The following is a 22,533-nucleotide window of genomic DNA, read 5'->3' as shown; positions in this document are numbered from 1 at the left end:
AGGGAATACTTTTTAATGGAAAGAGAAAAAAGATTTTGTTCTATTACGCTGCCCGATTGCGCTGGTTCATGGAAGATTTTACGTTTGTGATTATGCAAATAAATTTTAGAAGAATCTTGAAGCCGAACCTAACTAGCGGAATTGCAAGCGCATTTTAGCGGAAACTCTACCCCAAGATGCTTTACGTGATATAATAATTATGTCCTTATAAAACAGTGCATTCTCTGAGTTACCATGAACAGTGCCATAAGAGATTTGCCAAACTATTTTATAAAAACAATTTACATTTGCATGCACCTCCTAACTTTCACTTCAGACGTCCAGCACACCAGATGTCACATATGTATTTAAGGCAAATGTATGTGTCACGTGAGGGGGGGGGGGGGGGCGGTGGTAGTGAGGTGAGGGGAAGAAAGTATAAAGATACAAAAGTAACATTTGAAATGTACAGAAAATTCTGCAGGAATGTCACACATGCAAATTTCTGTTGCACTTTAAATGAGTGGCTTTCTTTTCTATCTAATCATTTCCAACCTAGAGAGAAACTTTCCCAACCACAGAAAATGGCTTCTAATTGACGTCAGATCTTACAGACCTTGTGTATTTGAATAGACAGGCCAGGTTACATACAATTAGCCCTTAGCATCAGAAAAATATATTGAGGCATAATGTTGCTGTCCTTGCAAAACAGCATATCTCCCAACTTACCATGAGAATTGCTACAGGAAATACACTATCATTAGCAGATCTGTAGATTGGTTCATGGTGAGTCAGAAGATAATGCTGTATTTTATAACTGGTGTTACCAACATAGTGTGATAGGAAGTAAGTATGATACAGGAAGTAAAAAGGACTTTTAATATGTTACATATATATAATAGCCTCTCTATAATCTAGTTCCCTTTTTAGATGGTGCGTTTAACCCTTTCAAGGTGTAAAATCCCTCTAATATTGTGCCTAGGCAGGTCTAACTGAGCTTTCATCTCCCAATCCTAGGCAGCCATCTAGATAATCCACTTACAGACCTCTCCAAATGCACTTCTTCATTAGGTGATCTGTGACTGTTGTGTAGCTTTAATGTTACCGTCAAATTTTCCCCTCCTTCATGGAGAGATGCCAGATACCTGCTTGACAGCAACCTAGAGACTGGAAATTCACTTCTGTTGAAGTATTAACAGGAAATATTAAAGGTTATCTAATACTGTGGATAAATTGGCAAATAATTCTCTTTATACCCTGAATGCAAGTGGAAGATAATGTCTAAGGCTGACAGTGAGGCATATATTTGGGTCCAAGTTGGGAGACTTTTAGCTGCATCTTACCTGATACTATGCAGTGTTTGATACGAAAGTGAAACATGTTCCATTGACCCATCCTGATATCCTGCCCCTTGGTGAAAATTCACTAAGAAGCATTTATTTTGTTCTGCTGCTGAGCCAAAAGAGTACTTCTGCTCTTAGGATTAACTGTTGTGTATTTTTCAGTTCATTCATCCAGGGAACCTGGTTGGCTTGAAGGAACACTGGACGGGAAGACTGGACTAATTCCAGAAAATTATGTCGAGTTTCTATAGCCAAAGGTGCATGACATTATTGCTGAGCACTACATGGTATCCATGGCAATCTTCGACAAGATTTTAATTTTTGGCATTTTACCTCAATTGCAGAGATGCAATGAGGACAGATCTGTGAACTGGAGACAGAAGATTAATTTCAACCCTAGCTTTTACTGTCCTGCAGTGTTGATATGATTCACTGTTAATTTATCGAACCAGAGCCTGTAATTATTTCTTAAGGATTTTGTTTTTAATTCAAGCACTTCTTGGTTTCCCAAACTAGATCTGTGCTAGATCTTAGCATGTATATAATGTAGATATTCATTCTACATAACTGTTGGAAATGTCATGTGTGCTTGTAGTGTGCTGATATGGAGCTTTGCCATTGGGAAGCGTATCATCCTTCAGTTTGCCATTTCTTTTCAAAGTGCTTTCAGAGTTGTCAAGAAGTTAAGCAATCTCTCCATACAACAAGTCTCTCTTAAAAAGCATTTCTCCCAACTGAAGTGTTGCAATCACATGCTTAGATTGTAGAATTGTGATACTGCAATGCAGCGGTACAAGGGACTTAGCGATGGTGACATCAAATGGCCACATTTTATACTGGGATGAAGATCACACCACTATCCATATAATTATTTTTAAATCTTAATCATCAATATGGGAAGCATTGCTTTTTTTATTTTTTCAAGATAAATATTACTTTATGATATTTACATGAGATATTTGTTTACATAAAAGTGAATGCCCTCTATGATGTAAAAGAATTGGATTTTAAAGAAAAAAGTGTTACTAGTTTAAAAAATGTTTTTATAACATTTTAAAAATGACAATCAGCCAGAAACTGTAAGACGTTTCTAACCATCCTTGCAGCAGCTTGTCATGCCATGTTGAATAAAATGCCTCGAGGTTGGCAGCAACTTATGATTTCAGTAATGTTACTCCATTTGCTTCTGCAGCTATTGCGGTTGTTATGCTTGTTCTGATTTCTAAAAATAGAAACTGCACAGAACTGATCTGGTTCAATATAAATTTAATGATTTCAACAAATCATCTTTAAAGCCTGGAATTTCAAACATAGCAGCAATCAGAACTTTGCACCAAAGGTTTTCCATGAACAGAATATAGCTGTAAAAAAGCTGAACCTACTGCTTTGATTTGACAGTGAGCTTGAGCGTGGAACCATGAGCTATGTGTATCTGTTTGGAAAAAGCTTCTTGCTAGCTTAATGATTAAAGTAATTTATTCATCTTACGTATTTAACTTTTTAAGGGGGCATTGAGCTATGGGCTGCTAATATGGATAAAAATAAAGAAGGAAAGAAAAACCTGGGAGAACAAAAGGAAGCTTTCATGGTTTATATCATTCTACCTGTCGCATACTTTGCTTTGAAACAAACAAAAGACGTGTATCCAATCTAGAGGAGGTTTGGCTTTTAAAAAAAAATGTATTTCCAGAATGGATATTACGTTTTGGGGGGTGGCTATGCTTTTTAAACTTTCTCTTAAATCCTTGTTTCTAACTTTTTAAAATCCATGGTATGCCTGCTGAAGCCGGTGGGCTGTGATACCTAGAGTTATTTTGTGTGATTTTGCGGCAGTGCCTTCCACGTAGTTCACTGTAACAAAATTGCGGCTTAATAGCTCATCTCTTTTCTATATAAAAAATGTTTTAGAAGCTGCATCACTTTACATTGATTGTACTTGTCTTCAGATGTCAATAAAATCACATTTTTGGTATATGAAAGATCGGAGTATGATTTATACAGTGAAAGAAGATTGCATTAATCTATTCCGGTCAGTAGCACAGATATACAATCTACTCTTAATTCAAAGTTTCTTAATTCGAATTACTAATTCACTTTTTTAACACTAAATTCCCACTTTGTGTTATTTGCATTGCTCCATTCAAATTATTGAATAATTCAAAATTTTTAGTGCAAAACAACTGAATTATCAGAAGAAAACTGTATTAATGCACCTTTCATACAGTATACATCCACATGTGCAGTTATGGAATGGATGGGTTCTGGCACATAATAGAGTTTAAGACAGCTGGTCAAATACAAACTATAACAAACAGATTGCCTGTTGGTATTCCTATCTGAGCCCAAGGACAGAACCTCAAAGTTTGGCTGAAATTCAAAACATTGTGATGTTGGTGATAAATCTGCAGATGTCAGCACTGCGAGCAGCTATCTTTAATGGTTTTTCTCATCACTCCCAGGTGCTATTTATATTGTAAATGATGGTACAGATACTAGATACTGCGCATTTGGGCATCGTAAGACCAGATTTTTGTACTTGAATGACCATTACATTTTTCATTAAACATAACAACTTCCATTTATATAGCGTCTTTAACATAGAAAAATATCCCACAGAGGCATAAATCAGACAAAAATGGACACCAAGCCAATGAAGAAGATATGAGGAGGGGTGACCAAAACCCTGTCAGAGAGCGATTTTAAAGGAGGAGAGGAGGTAGACAGGTGGAGGGGTTTAGGGGAGCAATTCTGGAGCGTGAGGCCTCGACGGCTGAAGGCTTGGTCGCCAATGGTGGGATAAAAGGAGGGAGAACACAGAAAAGATCAGAGTCAGAGGTACGGAGAGTTCGGGGAAGTTGTAGGGCTGGAGGAGGTTACAGAGATAGGGAGGGGTGAGCTCACAAAGGGATTTAAACACAAGGATGAGAATTTTTAATTTGAAGCGTTGGATGACTCCAATGAAGGTCAGCGAGGACAGGGTGATAGGTGAGTGGGGCGTGGTGCCCGATATGATATGGGTATTAAAGTGTTTTGGATGAGCTGAAGTTTACAGAGGGTTGAGGATGGGAGCCCTTTCAGGAGGGTCTGGAGGTAACAATGGCATGGGTGAGAGTTTCAATCACCGATGGGCTGAGGTATGAGTGGAGGCTGACAGTGTGATGGAGTGTTTATGGGGGGTGGAAGTTCAGCTCAAGGTCAAATAGGACATCGAGATTGTGAACAGTCTTGTTCAGCCCACTCAGGGAAACCAAGCCTAGGGATCGCTTGGGCCCAACCAAGAAGGTAAGTAACTTATCTGAACATGGAGCTGGGAGGAGCAGGAATGCTTCTCCCGACCACACATTATAGAATCCGATCGCCACCACTCCTGGCCCGGATCTTCCCCGACCCCGTGATCCTTGGTCTTCTGATACCTGACCATGCACTTACTGCAGTAGCCCGATTTTCCACCATTCGCCAGTGGACACTAATGCCGCATTGGCTCCATTACAATGAGGCACGAGGCCCATTATCTCGGGAGCCTAGGGCCTCACCATTCAGGCGCAGGGATAGTACTATGCATGAATTTCTGAGCCATACTGTCTTAATAGCAAAACATCAATATTCCAGTTGCTTCTTTTATTCACCGTGTCAATCCACCATGAAACTTGCCAGTTTGTGAGATTTACATTGTTTTGGACGTTAAGTAAGTCAATGTTTGTCTTTCTATTCTTCCAGATTTTTTTTTTGTTCGAGGGAAATTCTGATTGGGCCAAATAATTTTTTGGGAGAAATTATTTCAATACACTGTACTGATAAGGAAAGAAAAATGTTTTCCAAATACTCTCAATGGAGATGATGACCTGTTACAGTTTGGGGTTTTCTCCCACTAATCTTAATGTTCTCTTGACAGAAAGGCGTGTTCATAAGTCATGTGTACCAAAACTTGCATCTTTATGTGAGTGCGCTATAGGATCATGGGGCCAGCACTTACCTGCGAGCTGTGGTATGTTGCACTGGAGACTAAGTAGGATGCTCACCAAATGGCAGGCAACATTCACGCCACATAAGTGCCAGTTAATAACTTTCTTCAACAAGAGAAGCCCAACCACCTCTTCTTGACCTTCAACAGCTTTAAAAGTGCTGAGTACCCCATATAAACGCTGTCGCTGCAAGACCAGGATAGAGGCTACAACACGTGGTTTACCTCCTGACCCCTCAAAGCTTTTTCACTGTGATGGGAAACTCACTACTCACCTGGATGGGTGCAGCTGCAACAACATTCAAGAAGCTTGATTGCATCCAGGACAAAACAACAATTTGCATTTATATAGCACCTTTAACATAGAGAAACATCCCAAGGTGCTTCATAGAGGTGTAATCAGACAAAAAATGGATGCCAAGCCAAAGAGAAGGGATAACCAAAGAGGTCGGTTTTAAGGAGAGTCTTAAAAGAGGGAGGTGGAGAGGTGCAGGGGTTTAGGAAGAGAATTCCAGATTATGGGCCCTAGGTGGCTGAAGGCACAGCCACCAATGATGGGGAGAATGAAGGGAGGTATTCAAAGGCCAGAGTCAGAGGAACAAAGTTTGGGGTGGTAGGGGGGAGGGTATTGAGATGGAGGAGGTTACAGAGAAAGGGAGGGCTGAGGACATCAGGGGATTTAAATACATGGCTGAGAATTTAAATTTGAGGGCTTGGGAACTAGCAGCTGAAGTAGGTCAGCAAGTGGAGGGGCGCTAGGTGAGCGGGACTTGGTGCTGGATAGTATACGGGTAGCAGAGTTCTGGATGAGCTGAAGTTTATGGATAGTGGAGGATGGGAGGCAGGCCAGGACAGCATTGGAACAGTTGTCTGGGTGACTTGGCTGAGCGTTTCAGCAGCAGATGGGCAGAAGTGAGAAATGTTAGAGGTGGAAGTAGGCAGTCATTAGATTGAGAATATACAGGGTCAGAAGGTCAGCTCGGGGTCGAATCGGATACTGAAATTGCAAACAGTGTAGATCAGCCTGATCAGTACCTCTGCCACTGGACTCTATATTCATGCCCTCCACCACTGGATTATTGTGGCTGCAGTATTTACTATTTACAGAATGCACTGCATCAAGTTGCCAAGCTTGCTTCACCAGCATCTCCTACCCCCTCAACCTCTAACACCAGGAAAAATAATAGCAAATATCATGGGGGCATTATCATCTCGAAGTCGCACACTGTTCTGCCTTGGACAGATATCACCAGAAAGACTGCAGCAGTTCAAGGAGAAGGTGCATCAATACCGTCTCAAAGCAAATAGTGATGGGCAATAAATGTGGCCTCACCAGTGTCACCCACAGCCGGGGAACAATTTTTAAAAAAAAGTTCTGTCTTCTCTGAAAGGTGATGAATTCTATCAGACTATTACATTTAGGCTAAAACTAATAGATCTATTTAAAAGTAAGAAAATAAACAATAGCAGTAAAACACAGCAAGTTACTGATAGTACAGATACTTAGAAAAGAAATATAGAATAAGGCCATTAGGAATTGTAGAACACATTTCTTACAGTCCCAACAATCTACAAGACTTGTGAATGACACATTTTCAGAGGCTCCCAAATGCAGATGTGAGCGATGTTATTTCTTGATAACAGAGTTCAACTTCATAACTGAACTATAGAAGGACTGTTATAAATAAAGTAAAAGGTACAACTATTAAAGATGAATTAAACTGCCTGTACAGCAATATACACAGTTCCAAAATAAAACAGAGGAACTGGAGGCAATAATCTGTAGCGAGGAACCAGAAGTAGTAGGAATAACTGAAACATGGCTACATAAAGAACAGGATTGGCAGCTAAATATTGCAGGCTATAAAATAATCTGAAAGATTAGGGAAGGAACAAGAGGTGTGGAGAAGCTGTACTAATTAGAGATAACATAATGGCAGTAGAAAAAAGGGACATAACTAACAGAAGAATAGAAACAGAGTCCATATGGATTGAAATAAAATATAAGGATTGATCACACTAATAGAGGTATACTACAAACCACCTAATAGTGGAAAGGAGGTGGAGGAAGATATATGTAAGTAAATATGTGAAATGAGTAAACGACATAGAATAATAACCATGGGAGATTTTAACTTTCCCCCCAAAAAACTGGCAAGAAGAGTAGGTAAAAGGGTACAGGGAATAGAGTTTTTACAATGTGTGCAGGACTTCTTTCTTACCCAGTATGTAAAAAGCCCAACAAGAAAGGAAGCACTGCTGGATCTAGTGATGGGAAATGAACCAGAACAGAGAAGAGAAGTAAGCGTACGGGAACATCTAGGCAATAGCGATCACAACATAACAAGGTTTAAATTAAAGATTGAGAAGGACGAAAGACAAAGACCAAAGTAATAAATTGGATAAAAGCTGATTTTAAGGGGATGAGAATGGAACTAGGGAAAATAAACTGGAAAATTTACCAATAAACAAAGAAATAGAACAGCAGTGGGAAACATTTAAAACAGTGATCAATAGAGTCCAGGAGAAATATATCCCACTAAAAAGCAAGAACAAACTAGCCAGTAATGATACATCATGGATGAATAAAGAAATAAGGGCAAAATTGAAACTAAAGAAAAAGTCATACACTAAGTACATAGACAACAAAGGAGAGGGTGATAAAAGGGAATATGAAAAGGTTAGGAAAGAAGTTAAAAAAAAACAATTAGGAAGGTAAAGTGAAACTACGAAATTGAATTATCAAGGAATATAAAAAGAAATAGTAAAGTATTCTACAAACACATTAATAACAAAAAAAAAATCAGGATAGGGATAGGGCCTCTAGGGGATACACACGATAAACTCAAAGGTAATGACAGCGAAATGGCAGAAATATTAAATAATTACTTTGCCTCAGTATTTACCAGGGAGACTAACATAGTGGGCATGATATTATAAGAAATTCTAATAACTTCACCTTGGGATCATTTAAATACATGAATGAATTTCCCACCTGTTTCAGATGTGAGTCTCCACCAACTGCCCCCAGAAAATGAGATAGCCCCAAAATTGGGTGTGATTCAGGCAAGACTAATTTCTACCTGATAGCCCAGCCACTGCTGATACTGCCCTGTTTAGAAAGAAAGAACTTGCATTTATACAGCACCTTTCATGACCTCAGGACATCCCAAAACACTTTACAGCCAATTAAATACTTTTGATGTATAGTCACTGTTGTAATGTAGGAAACACAGCAGCCAATTTGCACACAGCAAGGTCCCACAAAATAGCAATGTGGTAATCACCAGATGTTCTGTTTTAGTAATGTTGGTTGAGGAATAAATATTGGCTAGGACACTGGGGACAGACTGGACCTCGGTTTAACATCTCATCCAAAAGATGACACCGCCAACTGTGCAGGACACCCTCACTACTGCACTGGAATATCCATCCTAGATTTACGAGCTCAAGTACCTGGGGTTAGATTTGAACCCACAACCTTCATGATTCAGAGGTAAGAGTGCTACCGCTGAGCCACAGCTAAGTGGGTCAATTGGGTCTAAAATCACTCCCAATTTCTAATTATAAAGCCAAGGATCCCATATGCTTTTTTAACAGCTTTATCAAGTTGTCCTACCTTCAAAGATTTGTGAATATGAACCCCCAGGTCTCCTGTTCCTGGACCTCCTTTAAAATTGTACCATTTAGTTTATAATGTTTTCAGTTGTATTAAAATAGAAAATTGATGTTTGATTGTTGTGTTTCACAGAGAATTATAGATAATATATGTACAGGTTATAAAATCTTCCTGTAATATTATTGCAGATGTGATCTAATTTTATAGTTTGTTTACATACTACTATCGCCTGTTTTACATAGTATAGCTTTAAGAGAGTAAGCTAACTTCCATAATTCCATATATTAGACACAATTGAATCACTTCTGCATTTAAAGTTATCACATAAAATATTAAACTGTTCCTCTATATAGTTTTAGTGAGGTTATTGTTTGTGTTTACAGTATGTTTAATGATTTATTTTAAATTATATTTATAAGCAATGTGTTCTTGGAACCCTTAGTAAAAGGTTTTGTGTTAAGTGCATTGGCAGGAAAGACAATGGGAATGTAGTTTTACTTTGATTGTTGTTTCTAATATTGGCTGAGGCTCAGCATCTCAGGGAGGAAATATGTTTCCTTAGCCCTGAGACTGCTTGAGTTCAAACCTCTTATAAAGATACCTTTTGATTCTGGTGCTTGTGTCTTTTTTTTGAGCATCCTGTTGAACTTATGTCAGGATTCATGGGAGGTAATTTTAACCCCCGGGAATGGGTGGGTTGGGGGCACGTGGGAGTTGAAATGAGTTGTTTATTTGGGTCGCAACCGCAAAATTTTCAGACTTTGCATTCCCAGTTGGAAGCCTGTACTTTTACGCGCCCACATTACTCCTGGAAGTGAAGCCGGGTTGCGGTCATGACCCAAAAAACAACTATTTTTAACTCCCATCCGCCCTCAACCCACCCGTTCTTGGGGGTTAAAATCACCCCATGGTGTTTTATATATAGGCTCTGCTATTTCCATATAACATAATGGTGGTAAATTTCACTAGTTAACATTCCCTACCAGAGACTTACTTGACAGGACAGCTGAACATTCACGAAGGAGAAAGCCTCCGAAAGCTTGTGATTTTCAAATTAAACTGTTGGACTATAACCTGGTGTTGTAAGATTCCTTACATTTGTCCACCCCAGTCCATCACCGGCATCTCCACATCATCTGATCTTATGATGGAAGGAAGGTCATTGATGGAGCAGCTGAAGATAGTTGGGCCGAGGACGCTGGCCCAAGGAACTCCTGCAGCGATGTCCTGAGGCTGAGACGATTGGCCTCACGAGCACAACAGTTTTCTTTTGTAGCAAATATGTCTCCAGCCACTGGAGAGTTTCCCCCCTGATACCAACTGACTTGCAGTTTTATTAGGGCTCCTTGGTGCCACACTCGGTTGAATACTGCCTTGATGTTAAGGGCAGTTACTCTCACCTCTCTGGAATTCAGCTCTTGTGTCCATGTTTGGCTGTAATGAGGTCTGGAGGCCAGTGGTCCTGGTAGCTCCCAAACTGAGCACTGGTGAGCAGGTTATTGGAGAGTAAGTGCAGCTTGATATTACTGTTGATGACTCCTTCCATCACTTTGCTGATGATTGGGAGTAGGCTGAGAGTGTGGTAATTGGCTGGGTTTGAATTGTTCTGCTTTTCGTGGATAGGTCATACCTGGGCAGTGTTCTACATTGTCTGGTGGGTACTAGTGTTGTAGCTGTACTGGAACAGCTTGGATAGAAGCATGGCTAGTTCTGGAGCACAGGTCTTCAGCAGTACAGGGCCTGTAACTTTTGCTGTGTCCAGTACATTCAGCCATTTCTTAATGTCGCATGGAATGGCTGAAGACTGGCATCTGTGAGATGGGGGCCTCCGGAAGCTGAGAAGCATCGTCCATTCAGCACTTTTGGCAAACGCTTCAGTCTTGTCTTTTCCACTCAAATGCTGGGTTCTGCCATTGTTGAGGATGGAGATGTTCATGGAGCCTTCTCTTCCAGTTAGTTGCTTAATTGTCCACCACTATGGCTGGATGTGACAGGGCTTCAGAGCTTTCACCTGATCCATTAGTTACAGGATCACTTAGCTCAGTCTATAGCATGCTGCTTTTGCTGTTTAGCATGAATGTAGTCCTGTGTTGTATATTCAACAGGTTAGCACCACATTTTCAGGTTTGCCTGATGCTGCTCCCGGCATGCTCTTCTACACTCCTCATTGAAGCAGGGTTGGTCATCTGGCTTGATGGTGATGGAGGAGTGAGGTATATGCTGGGCCATGAGATATATGCTGGGCCATGAGATTACAGGTGTACAATTCTGCTGCTGCTGATGGCCCACAGCACCCCATGGATGCCCTGTTTTGGGCTGCTAAATCTGTTCTATCCCAATTAATACGTGGTGGTGTCACACAACGGAGGTTATCCTCAGTGTGAAGACTGGATTTTGTCTCCACAAGGACTGTGCAGTAATCACTCTTACCAATGCTATCGTGGACAGATGCATCTATGACAGGTCAAGTAGGTTATTCCACATTAGTTCTCTCATCACCTGCCACAGAGTGTAATCTCAATTTTTCAAGTCTTTCTTCATATTGGTATTTCCTCATTTTAGACAGCAGCCTAGTGAATCAGAATTGTACACCTCTATTGCCTCAACATTCCTCCTACAGCATAGAGATCTAAAACTGCACGCAATTCTCCAACTGTGGTCTTACTAAGCTTTTATATAGATTTACCAATACATTTCAACTTTTATATATTCTATACCTCTTGCCATAAAATTTAGTATTCCATTTACTTTTTTAAGAAATGGTATTATCCACTTGAGGTGCTGCTTTTAATGTTGTGAACCTGAACCCCAATTCCCTCTGCTCTTCCCCATTACCAGCCTCCTCCCAAAGTATAATTATTGCCTTTATTTTTGTTACCAAGATGTGCCATATCATATTTACTTTATCCTTACAAAATATTGGGAGCTCACATTTCCCACATTATACTCCACCTGCCAACTTCCTGCCCACTCATTTAACCTGTCTATATCCCTTTGCAGACTCCTTGTGACCTCCTCACAGTTTACTTTCCCAACTAGCTTTATATCGTCAGCAAACTTGGATATCCTGCTAGTCACATCCTCAAAGAACTCTAATAAATTTGTTAAACACAATTTCTCTTTCATAAAACCATTTTGACTCTGCCTAATCATATTATGATTTTCTAAGTGCCCTGTTACCACTTCCTTAATAATGGATTCCAGCATTTTCCTGACAACTGATGTCAGGCTATCTGGCCTGTAGCTCCCAGCTTTCTCTCTCCCTCCTTTCTTGAATAGCAGTATTGCATTTGCTATCTTCCAATCCACTAGGACAGTTCTGGAATCTAGGGAATTTTGGAAGATCACAACCACTATTCTCTGCAGCCACCTCTTTTAGAACCCTAGGATGTAGGCCATCGGGTCCAGGGCATTTGTCGGCTTTTAGGCCCATTAATTTCTCTAGTACTTTTTCTCTATTGATATTAATTGCATTAAGTTCCTCACTCTCATTAGTCTCTTGGTTCCCCACTATTTCTGGTATGCTTTTTATGTCTCATAATGAGTGTTTCACTTTAAAGACTTGGCTATAGAATACTGGGTCCAGGAGCCAAATATTTTGATTTTTTTTTAAAGATTCTATATTTTTCAACATTTATGAAATGAAGCACCTATGTGACATCTTCATAAAGGAGTTATATTGCATGTCAAGGAAACTGAAACCCTCAAGTTCCAAAATGTGAAATAAATAGCCCTGGCAAAATAGCAGAATTAAATGGGCACCCTAGTGATATGTTTTTCAAGACATAGATTTGTAAATGCTAGTATGGTAAGTGCATGCTATTCAGTTACAGCATTGTGTCCCAAATCACATGTGCTTTACTTTTAAAAAAAAATTCCCTGTTTTTTTTAAATAAAGCATTTGGAGATATAAGGGCTCAATTTTTCTATGACTACATTAAAAAAATTTAGCCCTAAGGAACTGCTGCAGATGCAGCATGTGTTGTAGCCCTATCTGTTCCCCTGTAGTCACAGCACAAAATAGTGCTTGTGCGCAACTGGTGTGTGCCCTCCCATAGGCTCAGTGCTAGAGGGCACTATTGAGATCTCAAAGTAATTACTGTAAACACCAGGATCATGATCTGATGAATTTTGTGACCATAATAGATATACCAAATAAAATGCAATATTTAAAAAAATTATATTAGCTGGTGTGACTACAGTTCCATAGGTCATCAGAGCACAGAAGGCAATTTCCTGGAGTTATGAAGGTGTTGCCTACTTTTAGTAGATAACGTTACAATGAATACCAACAAGAGTTCACTCTCACTTTAGTGCTGCCTTACTGAGGTTGCATGCAAAGCGCTTGGGCAACCTCTTAGCTGGATGACATACGCCCCTGCATGCTTATCCTGTTGCCGGGCCCAATTTGTTGCTGGCACAGAAATACTCTTTTAATGTTTCATATAAATTTGCAACTTAGGACCACCAAACATGCTGCCAGCACAAGCTACATGCATGCTGTACGTTCATAGTCTTACACAAGGTTGTATGTAGGCTAGCTATTTGGGCAATACGGGGCTAATAACACATCCTGATCAAATCGCACCGGTGTTAGCGCCTGCACTGCCTTATGTATACCTATATAAAAATGAGCTAACCCAATGATGCAGAGAGGAAATGAAAATATGAAGTAGTGAATGAGCAAGTGGAAATGTGAGATCTCTCCAAGTAAGCATCATTTCCTACCCCATGGTATTCCTGAGCTATCACCAGCCTCATATTTTGGGCTTGATTCTGTTTTCCTTCCGCAAATCACTCACGCTTGGGGAAGAATGTACTCTTGATTTCTTTGCAGTGCTAGGTTAGTTTTTGTTAGACCTCAAATTCACTTTGAAGTAGGGATAGGGAAGGAGCAAGAGGGAAGTTAGATAGTAAAAGGAAGAATATGAGAGGAAATGTGAAGGGATGGGGAAGAAAAAGTAACTTACACACATTATGCTTGTAGTCCTCCATCACATCCTTCTAGATTGCATAGATTTAAGAGGCCAATCTTCTAATGCACATTCTGAAGTGCTCTCAAAGTTTTTGCCATTATTAGCTGAATTGGAAAGAATGTTTAATTGAAGTAATAATTGGAGACAGTTAGTGGAAAAGCAAATTTATTGTCCAATTTCTGTCCATTATCTGCAGTGCTGAAAGCTATTCACAATTATTGGACTTAAACACTTGTACAATAATGCAAATTACATCTGTAACATAGTGAGTAAATGAGACATGTTTTCAGAAGTACCACAAAGATCAACCAGTTCAAAGCATAATAAAGAAGGAAAGCAGGAACCTGGAAAAAAATTTACACAAGCATTTGACTTTAGGATTTACATAAGGGGTTTAACAAACTAAAGATCTTTATGAAAGCCACACATTGATTTGATCCAGGATTTATCCTATTGTAGGGCAATTTTACAATGCAGTACTGAGAAGTTGTGAGATCATGGGGTAGAGCAAGTTCTCCATAATAGTCTTCCAAATATTGATGATTTTTGTTTTACTCTCGTTCTTATGAAATTGCTACCATTTGTTCATTTTTTTCCTCCATGTTTTTAAAAAAACTGCAATTCAGGAATGAACTATTATACACAATCCTGTGTAAAATCTACATAAGCAAATTTCTTTGAGGTAATAGGGCCATATTTGATTGTCTGGTCTTTACATTATCTCAGTACATGTACATTAAAATATACATTACAAAATTAGATGCAATTCTGAAAAAGAATTTATATCTCTACATACAGTAGATGCAAGTTCTTCTGCCCTCCCAAAACGGCACACCTTTAAAGTAATATTTAAAATGGTGTCCTCATTTTATAGAATAAAATTTAGCAAAATATTAATTTTTAATGTTTGAAATAGCTTTAGTTAGTCTTACCAAAATTGGCACCTTTTCAAGAATTTATGTTATGTCACATTCTGTTACACCTAATCTATGTCAAAAGGGATGTAGTAAGGCAGATTATATATATAGGCTAATAAAATATACTGTAATTTTAACAGCTTTTATTGTCTGAAATTTCTTAAAAGGACAATCTTTCTATAAATTTGAATTGATAGGTTGCATTAAATTTATTCATAGAACTGAATTAAATATTTTAAGGTCCGGTTTATTTCTCTAACTCTAGATGATGTATGGGTTCTAAATTTCTAGTAATGTTTGTGGCGCTCACACTAAGTGTGAATTCTGTATTCACAGGCTTACCTGGACACACACTGGTTGCTTTTTTGATAATAAATCCTTGAGTTTTACCTATTCCCTATTTAAAGGGATAATGCTGATAAGTGTCTTTGGAAAACATTTTGTAGGACACTTATCAGAGGTATGACCTGTGCTGTCCTCACTTTTTTTACATCTATCATTTGTAGGTATTTTGCTGCATTATGACAATGGATCTCAAAACTCCATCAAAATGATACATAACAATGAACTGGGTTTTAACTCTTAATTTGTAAAACAAATTTAACTCTGATGAAACAGGCTATGGTTATCCAATACCACTTACTGTTCCCTCCCCTAATTTTTTCCATAACTTTCATGTCAATTCTCAATCAAAAGCAGAAAGCCATGAGACAGTCTGGGCACCAAATTTGTGATTTCATTAGTCACCAATAATGTACAGCTCATTCCATCGCAACAATTTTTTAAAGCATTTCTCATCTCTAGTTCCTTTCCTCCTGCTGTTCTGTTCAAAACATGTGATTCATCATCACTCCCTCTCAATCAACTCAGGCATCAAAGATCAAAACATTTAAAATCAGTCTGCTAGTTAATTCCACTTTCAAGGAAGGACTCTTTAAAGACAAATTGCAAAACTGAAATAATCTAAGCTACCCAAGGTTTGGACATTTTTCTAAGGCATCCTGTGTACAGAAAATATATATCAAGGGGCTTTAGTTCCTGTGAGAGGTAGGGATAGATTCAGCTTTGAGAATTAGAACTGCTTTTTAAAAATTGTGTGAAGCACACTCGCATCCATTCTGTTATAGAAGATCCTCTACAGCTATCCTTGTTAAAGAAGAGCCTAGTGACCAAAAGTAAATTTGTTTCCATTGACAAGGGAACCAAAATTAACATGCATTACAAAACCAGAAACAGTACATCAGCATGCTCAAAGAATCTGTCTATTTGAAAAATATATGTCAGCATGTAAATTACTTGGTTATCTACATATACTGTGTATCTAAATACAAAGACTGGGATCTGTACGCATTCATGAGATAAAATTTTGAAACAGGATTAAATTTGCATGTACCTGCCTGCTTCCTGTGGAAGGTGCAGTTGTGTAGTTCAGAATTGGCTGGTGTTAGAATTTCTTTTTGCTGTTGCTGAGCAATGGCTAGAATAGAATCACTTTCTGGTGCTGTAGACACAGTGCTTTTTTTTCTTGGGGGGGGGGTGGGGGGAGACGGGGAATGGGGGGGGGGGGGGGGGGGAGATTTAAAAAAATATATACTTTTCCTCCCCACAATGGGACCAGCCCATTTTATAATTTTTTTTTGAAAAAGCACCGTTTAAAAAAAAACCACCCCTCACAAGTACTGATAAAACAACAGCTGGACTTAATTTTTTTTTCTTTACTCTGTACCCTACAACATATAGGTGCTGAAAGGTATTAAATATTTTAGCACAAAGTAGTGAACAGTTAGCAACTTTGCACTAGCACATTTTAATTTAAAATCAGGCCCCCATGTCTACAACATTGGTTAAAATGGCTACATATCACTGAGCACATTTTGCCATTACTTCATGTCACATACTTTACATAGAAGAAAAATTGCAGCCATATTTTAACAGTATTTTCCCTTTCCCTGGAAAAATAATTAGAACCAGACATTAAAAATAAAATTTGTTTTTGGCATTATTATTGAACCCACTGCTAAAATGGGACCTCCAGCTAACAGCCCACAAAATGCAGAACTCTTAGAAAGAGATTGGCTAGATTGCAGTCTTCATAACCATATTAAAGAACACTTTGATTCCTACTATGAGCTATGTGCACTCTTTAATTATCTTCACTGGCCATCCACAGCACCATGGTTTGTTCCTCCTAAAACATGGGGAAAAGTTATTGTAGGACCTTATTGTTAATAGCACTAATTAGGAATCAGGAACTGTAAAGCAGCACAGGTTTTGGGAAAAAAAACCTTAAGGTTAATAAAAGGCTTTCCATAAGAATGCAGTGAAATACAAGCTTTTATTCTTAATTACATTTTCCTAAACACACGGTGCCAATAACCAGGATTGTATTTTTTCCAAAAGGTACAATTCTGTTATGCCATGGGTCTGAAATTCACTCAAAAGGGCTGGTGTTTGGGGAGGATAAAGAATTTCCAGCACAAGCAGAGAAGCAACAGGTTTGCAGCTCTAAACTGGAAACTGCAGGTATATGATTATTTCAGATAGCCCTCATCCCTGTTTAGAGAGAGAGTTAATCAAAGAAATAATTCCAGTAGCAGTCTTAGGATGGAATTAAATTTTGTATGGATATAAGTGTGTCCTCCCCTTAAACACATGATAGAAATTAGGGCACACAATAAGCATCAACAAGAATGAGTTTGAAGACTGAGTGAGCTCTGGATGATTATGACTTCCTCACTGTGATGTCAAGGAAATACCGTCACATCGGTGCTCTGATCTAACTGCTCAATACTTGTCTGTTTTTAAATTATTAAGCCAATTGATTTTTAAAAAAAACTTTCATGGAGCTACCAGATAATGCAAAGGTAAAGCACCAGTTAGACTTGTGCTCCAGGAAATTTCTGCTTTAGGTAATACTGAATAAGCAACTTTCAAAAGTACTTTATTTTCAACCATCTCGTGAAATTTAAAACAATGATGTGAATAGACTTTAGAACAATGGATCATGATAAAGAACTGAATTAAATACAGAATTCAGAAGGGATGCTGTAATTACATATACACCCTGAGGCAAATTTGAGTAGACTCAATGAAGTGCTGATGTATCCCCATTTGCTGGGAACTAAGGGCTGTTTTATATTTCTGCTTCTGGCTATCTAAAATCACATTAATTGTATTTAATGCCAGTAAACTGAGTAATAAGTATGTATACTTTAAAAAAAAAGAGAATGATTGTTCAGAAATGAGGCAAGTTGGAAGGTCCATCATAAAGATTAAGGCTGCATTCCAAAAGTGACCCTATTTGAGGATGTTACATGCACTCACTATAAAAACACATTGCAAAATAAACCAGACAGCATATGCACTACAGTAATCCATGGAAAACCAAATCTTATTCAACACATACACTGTAATACCAACTGGCTGGTTTACTGAGATGTGATGTTAAATTTAACAGCAACATGCATCTGCACTTTTGCAAATGGAAAGACAATATTTAGTGATATATTAGCATAAAAATTGCTATTGTATCTAGTGAGGTCAAATGGACATTCCAGAATTCATGTTAACTTTTTTCTGGCATGTGTTGTGCTGCAGCATCAGGAGAAATAGTTGCCAAAGTGAGGGTCTAGGCAGCAATTGCTCTTCATTGATTTTGAATCAAGTTTTAAAAAATTACTAGAAAATTCACATCCATAAATGTAACATTTCCCTTCCATTTATCATAGTGTCAAAAACATGGCCGCATCACTTTGTCAGCACTCTTGTAGAGTTAATGCTGATCAAAATGTTGCCCCTCCTCTCATGCACAATGACAACTAGCAGAAAGTCTACATCTGAACGGAGTGGACTGAAAAAAGACAAATTTAGGATGTCAATAAACACTGATATCCCATGATCGAGATATGAATATTGCAAGACCGGCATTACTGTGATTAAAAACACGGCATTTTGTATAAATTGGTTGCTGTAATTAGACTAATTGGGCAGGTAGATGACAACAGTGTATTTAAATTAAATACAATAAGTGTCAGAGGATGAACTTACTTTTGTCCTATCAATGTGATTATCTGTTCCCCATCCCAAAATAGTGTACTGAAGATCTTGAACACATTATGCTATACAGTACAATCAACATTGTGGCTTAATTCACTTATGTGGCAAAACATCAATACAGAATTCTGCTGAAGCTAAACAGTTGCAATGTTCCTCCTCCTTTTCCTGCCAATTTTCCAAGTAGGTCATTATTGTATCACATCAAGCAAACATCTTGAAAACAAGGGTTTATGGCTAGTATTGATGCAGTTGCTTGACAACTATATTAGCTAAAAGAGACCCAAAGCAAATCGAACAGACGGTTAAGTGGGCTCATATGCCATACAAGTTATTCCAACAAAATGCGCTGGATGTGACTGTGGCTAAAATGGTGTGAGGACTTCCTCTCTCAAAAGGATTTAAACACAGAACTTCATTTCAATGTTCCAACTCTATTAGCTACACTACCAGTTGTTGGCAGATCACTAGTTGGGAGTGGAGTGTCAAATTTTGATGGAAAGCAGGAAGTGACATGTCTAAATTGTTCTGTTTGAATTTTACCTGATTGCATAACACCATCCATGGTTGTTGTAGGAAATTCCATGACCCAGACTGTAGGAGTGGTTTGCAAATAACGGTAGAAATAAATTTACAAACTGCTTCTCCTTTTTCATTCCCTGATTTCTTTCAGAAGGCAGTCCTTTTTGTTTTCAGCAAGTGCATTTGCATTCCACACACATAACTAAAATAATAATCAGAACATCTTGAATTACCACCCCAACTCCACAACTATGAACATGAATGGTACACCCGTTCTCTCCCCACTCTATGGTGGAATTGTACTCCAGCATATTCCAAATCGCATACCAGAGAGAAGCATAGATATGATTGACAGATCAACTAGAAATGTACTGAATACATAGGTAGATTGCAATTAGATTACAAGTTAAAAAATAGAAACTTTTATCGCCAGAATAAAGCCTATTCTATACTGAGCTACTGTCAGTTTAAACTCTCCATCATGCTTACATTAAGGAATGCATCTTCCCTGTCAAAGCTGAGAGAGGATTTTCCTAAATAAGGTCCTGGAGCATTATACAGAAGCTGTGTTGACTCCATTATGGAGCATGGGCACAAATCTAACAAGCAATGATGAACAAACAAGCATCAGAACCAGACAAAATAAAGTTTAAAATGTGGCATGGATGCCAAGAGCAAATAATAGGCAGAAATTTCTCAGCTCCTTCAAATGTAGCCACTGTATGTTCCTATAACCAATATAACCCAGGTCATGGGTTTGTAGAGGGTGCCATACATTATCCACACACTCTAGGTCAAATCATTTCCAGAAATGGGATGTCTGTCCTCTCAGATTCCACATCAGTTTTTTGGGTAGTTCAAATACCAGTTTGTTCATCTGTAATTGATCAGTCTCTTTCAAAAGGAACAGTTTCTGCATATTTACATGAGAGCAGTGAGCAGGCTCACTTGTACAACACAGAATTCAATGATGGCTATAAAGAAAAACTTTATCAGGCTCAAATTCCACTTAATATAAAAAATACACAGATAGAGAAAAAAAAATAAGCAAGTTAGCAGTTCTCCTGCATTAACAATACAGTAAACTGTCCAAATTGGCTACATTAGACTTAAAAAGCTGAAAAAAGGCACAATTTTCCCTTTTCTGATATACACTGTAAACCTCTCATTAGAATTCATGCATAAAATCAAATCTGTATCACAATACACAAAAATAAAGTTCACAAACAAAATACATGCAGTTTTTCTGCCACCTATATTTTTCCAATGTACAGTCCTTAGGCTGTAAAACTGTCTCCCTTCTGCCTCAGCCCAGGCCCGACCCTCTCTGTAAACCATATGTAGTGCATATGATATAATGGCAAGCGTTTGCAGGACAAACATTTCCAAAATCCCGATCACTTTGCAAAAAGAAAAGCTATGCAGGATAATTTTAAGGCATTTTTTCCTGTTTTAAGGCAGTCACTTGTGGTGAAACCGGAGCGGTTTGGCCATCCCCGCCATGACTTTGGGTAGCTGATTGCTAATGATTTCCACCAACATTTCAGGGAACTCCACACGGAGAGTCTTTGATTCCATAAAGGTGTAGAAACAAAACTGCAACAGCCCTTCAACCAACTACAAGAGAAAATAACAAGTACGTTAGTAAAGCGTGACACATTTGTACAGACAACTCTGTTCTCTATAGAGATTAAAAATTACTAAAATACAAAGAGATTACAAAACAGACTTTCTAATACTGACAAAGTTAGAGGTGATATTGGAACTCAGAGATTGTTGCATCCTGGTAGCAACAACATTTCTATGATTCTAATTCCTCAGGTTATGCATGATTCCCTACTGGGCGGATGGGCAATCTTAGCCCAACCGAACTGTAGTAAGAATTTTTTTGACACTGCTCTTGGAGGTATGCAGTCTCTCATCCTTATAAGGAAGCACCTTGCTTGCGCACTCCACTTTCATAGGAACATGAGTAGGCCATTCAGCCCCTCGAGCCTGTTCCGCCATTCAATGAGATCATGTATCCTAACTCCATCCATTTGCCTTGACTCCATATCCCTTAATATACTTAGCGAGCAAAAATCTATCAATCTCATATTAAAATGATTAATTGAGTTAGCATCTACTGCTTTTTGTGGGAGACAGTTCCACACTTCTACCACCCTTTGCATGAAGTGTTTCATAATTTCTCTCCTGAACGGCCTGGCTCTGATTTTAAAGTTATGTCCCAATGTCTAGACTTCCCCACTAGCGGAAAAAATTTATCTCTGTCTATCCTATCAATTCCTTTCAAAATCCTAAAAATCCTCAATCAAATCACCCCTTAACCATCTAAATTCCAGGGAATATAAGCCTAGTTTATGTAATCGCTCCTCATAATCTAACACTTGGAGCCCTGGTAACATTCTGGTGAATCTGCACTGCATTCCTTTCATGGTCAATATATTCTTTCTAAGGTGCGGTGCCCAGAACGGTACACAGTACTCCAGATGTGGTCTAGCCAGGGCTTTTATAGCTGTAGCAAAGCTTCCTCCCCTTTATATTCTGGCCCTCTATTTCTAAAGACTAACATTCCATTAGTCTTTTTGATTTTTTTTGTATCTGACTACTACATTTTAGTGACCTGTGTACATGGACCCCTAAGTCTCTTTGGACCTCCACCGTTCCTAGCTTTTCACCATTTAAAAAGTACTCAGATCTATCCTTTTTTGGTCCAAAATGGATGACCTCAACCTGTGTTGAAATTCATCAGCCACAGTTTTGCCCACTCACTTAATGTATCTTTCTAATTTTATGCTCCCATCTACACTACTTACTACGCCAATAAAACTTTGTGTCATTGGCAAACTTGGATACATGTGGCTTTCTATTGTGTTATCTAAGTCATTAATAAATATAGTGAATAGTTGGGCCCCAGCACAGATCCTTGTGGGACACCACTAGTCACTTTCTTTTGAAGAGGAGAACGGTAGTTTTCCAAAAGTAGATTAACTGGTCATTCCCATCATTGCTGTTTTCAGGATTTTGCTGCATGCATAATGATCTCTGTACTTCAAAACAGTTTATTGTACGATTCTGAGACAGGATAAGGAGTGACATGAATACATTTTCTTTCTATGTAGCTTTAATAATGTAGTAGGAAATGTAAAATTTTGCTGAATAC

The 22,533-nt window shown here is 38.5% G+C and overlaps 2 protein-coding genes across 6 annotated transcripts in view; one reads left to right on the top strand and one right to left on the bottom strand.

Annotated features, from left to right (window-relative positions):
• LOC137332418 (rho GTPase-activating protein 26-like) overlaps positions 1–3,301 on the top strand; it is a 178,775-nt gene extending 175,474 nt beyond the window's left edge. For all 4 annotated transcript variants that reach the window (XM_067996236.1, XM_067996235.1, XM_067996234.1 and 1 more), the window contains one exon: positions 1,485–3,301. In XM_067996236.1, the coding sequence (XP_067852337.1) occupies positions 1,485–1,573 (89 nt within the window). In that variant the 3' untranslated portion in view covers positions 1,574–3,301. The remainder of the gene's footprint in view (positions 1–1,484) is intronic.
• A 10,725-nt stretch (positions 3,302–14,026) lies between these two features.
• The window catches only part of LOC137332416 (glucocorticoid receptor-like), a 127,082-nt gene continuing 118,575 nt past the window's right edge, over positions 14,027–22,533 (bottom strand). For both annotated transcript variants that reach the window (XM_067996230.1, XM_067996229.1), the window contains exon 9: positions 14,027–20,987. In XM_067996230.1, coding sequence (XP_067852331.1) covers positions 20,832–20,987 — 156 coding nt within the window. In that variant the 3' untranslated portion in view covers positions 14,027–20,831. The remainder of the gene's footprint in view (positions 20,988–22,533) is intronic.

This window comes from Heptranchias perlo, chromosome 14 (assembly GCF_035084215.1).
Source record: "Heptranchias perlo isolate sHepPer1 chromosome 14, sHepPer1.hap1, whole genome shotgun sequence".
Classification (NCBI taxonomy): domain Eukaryota; kingdom Metazoa; phylum Chordata; class Chondrichthyes; order Hexanchiformes; family Hexanchidae; genus Heptranchias; species Heptranchias perlo.
The sequence above is the reverse complement of the archived record's forward strand: the minus strand, read 5'-3'. Positions and strand labels throughout refer to the sequence as shown.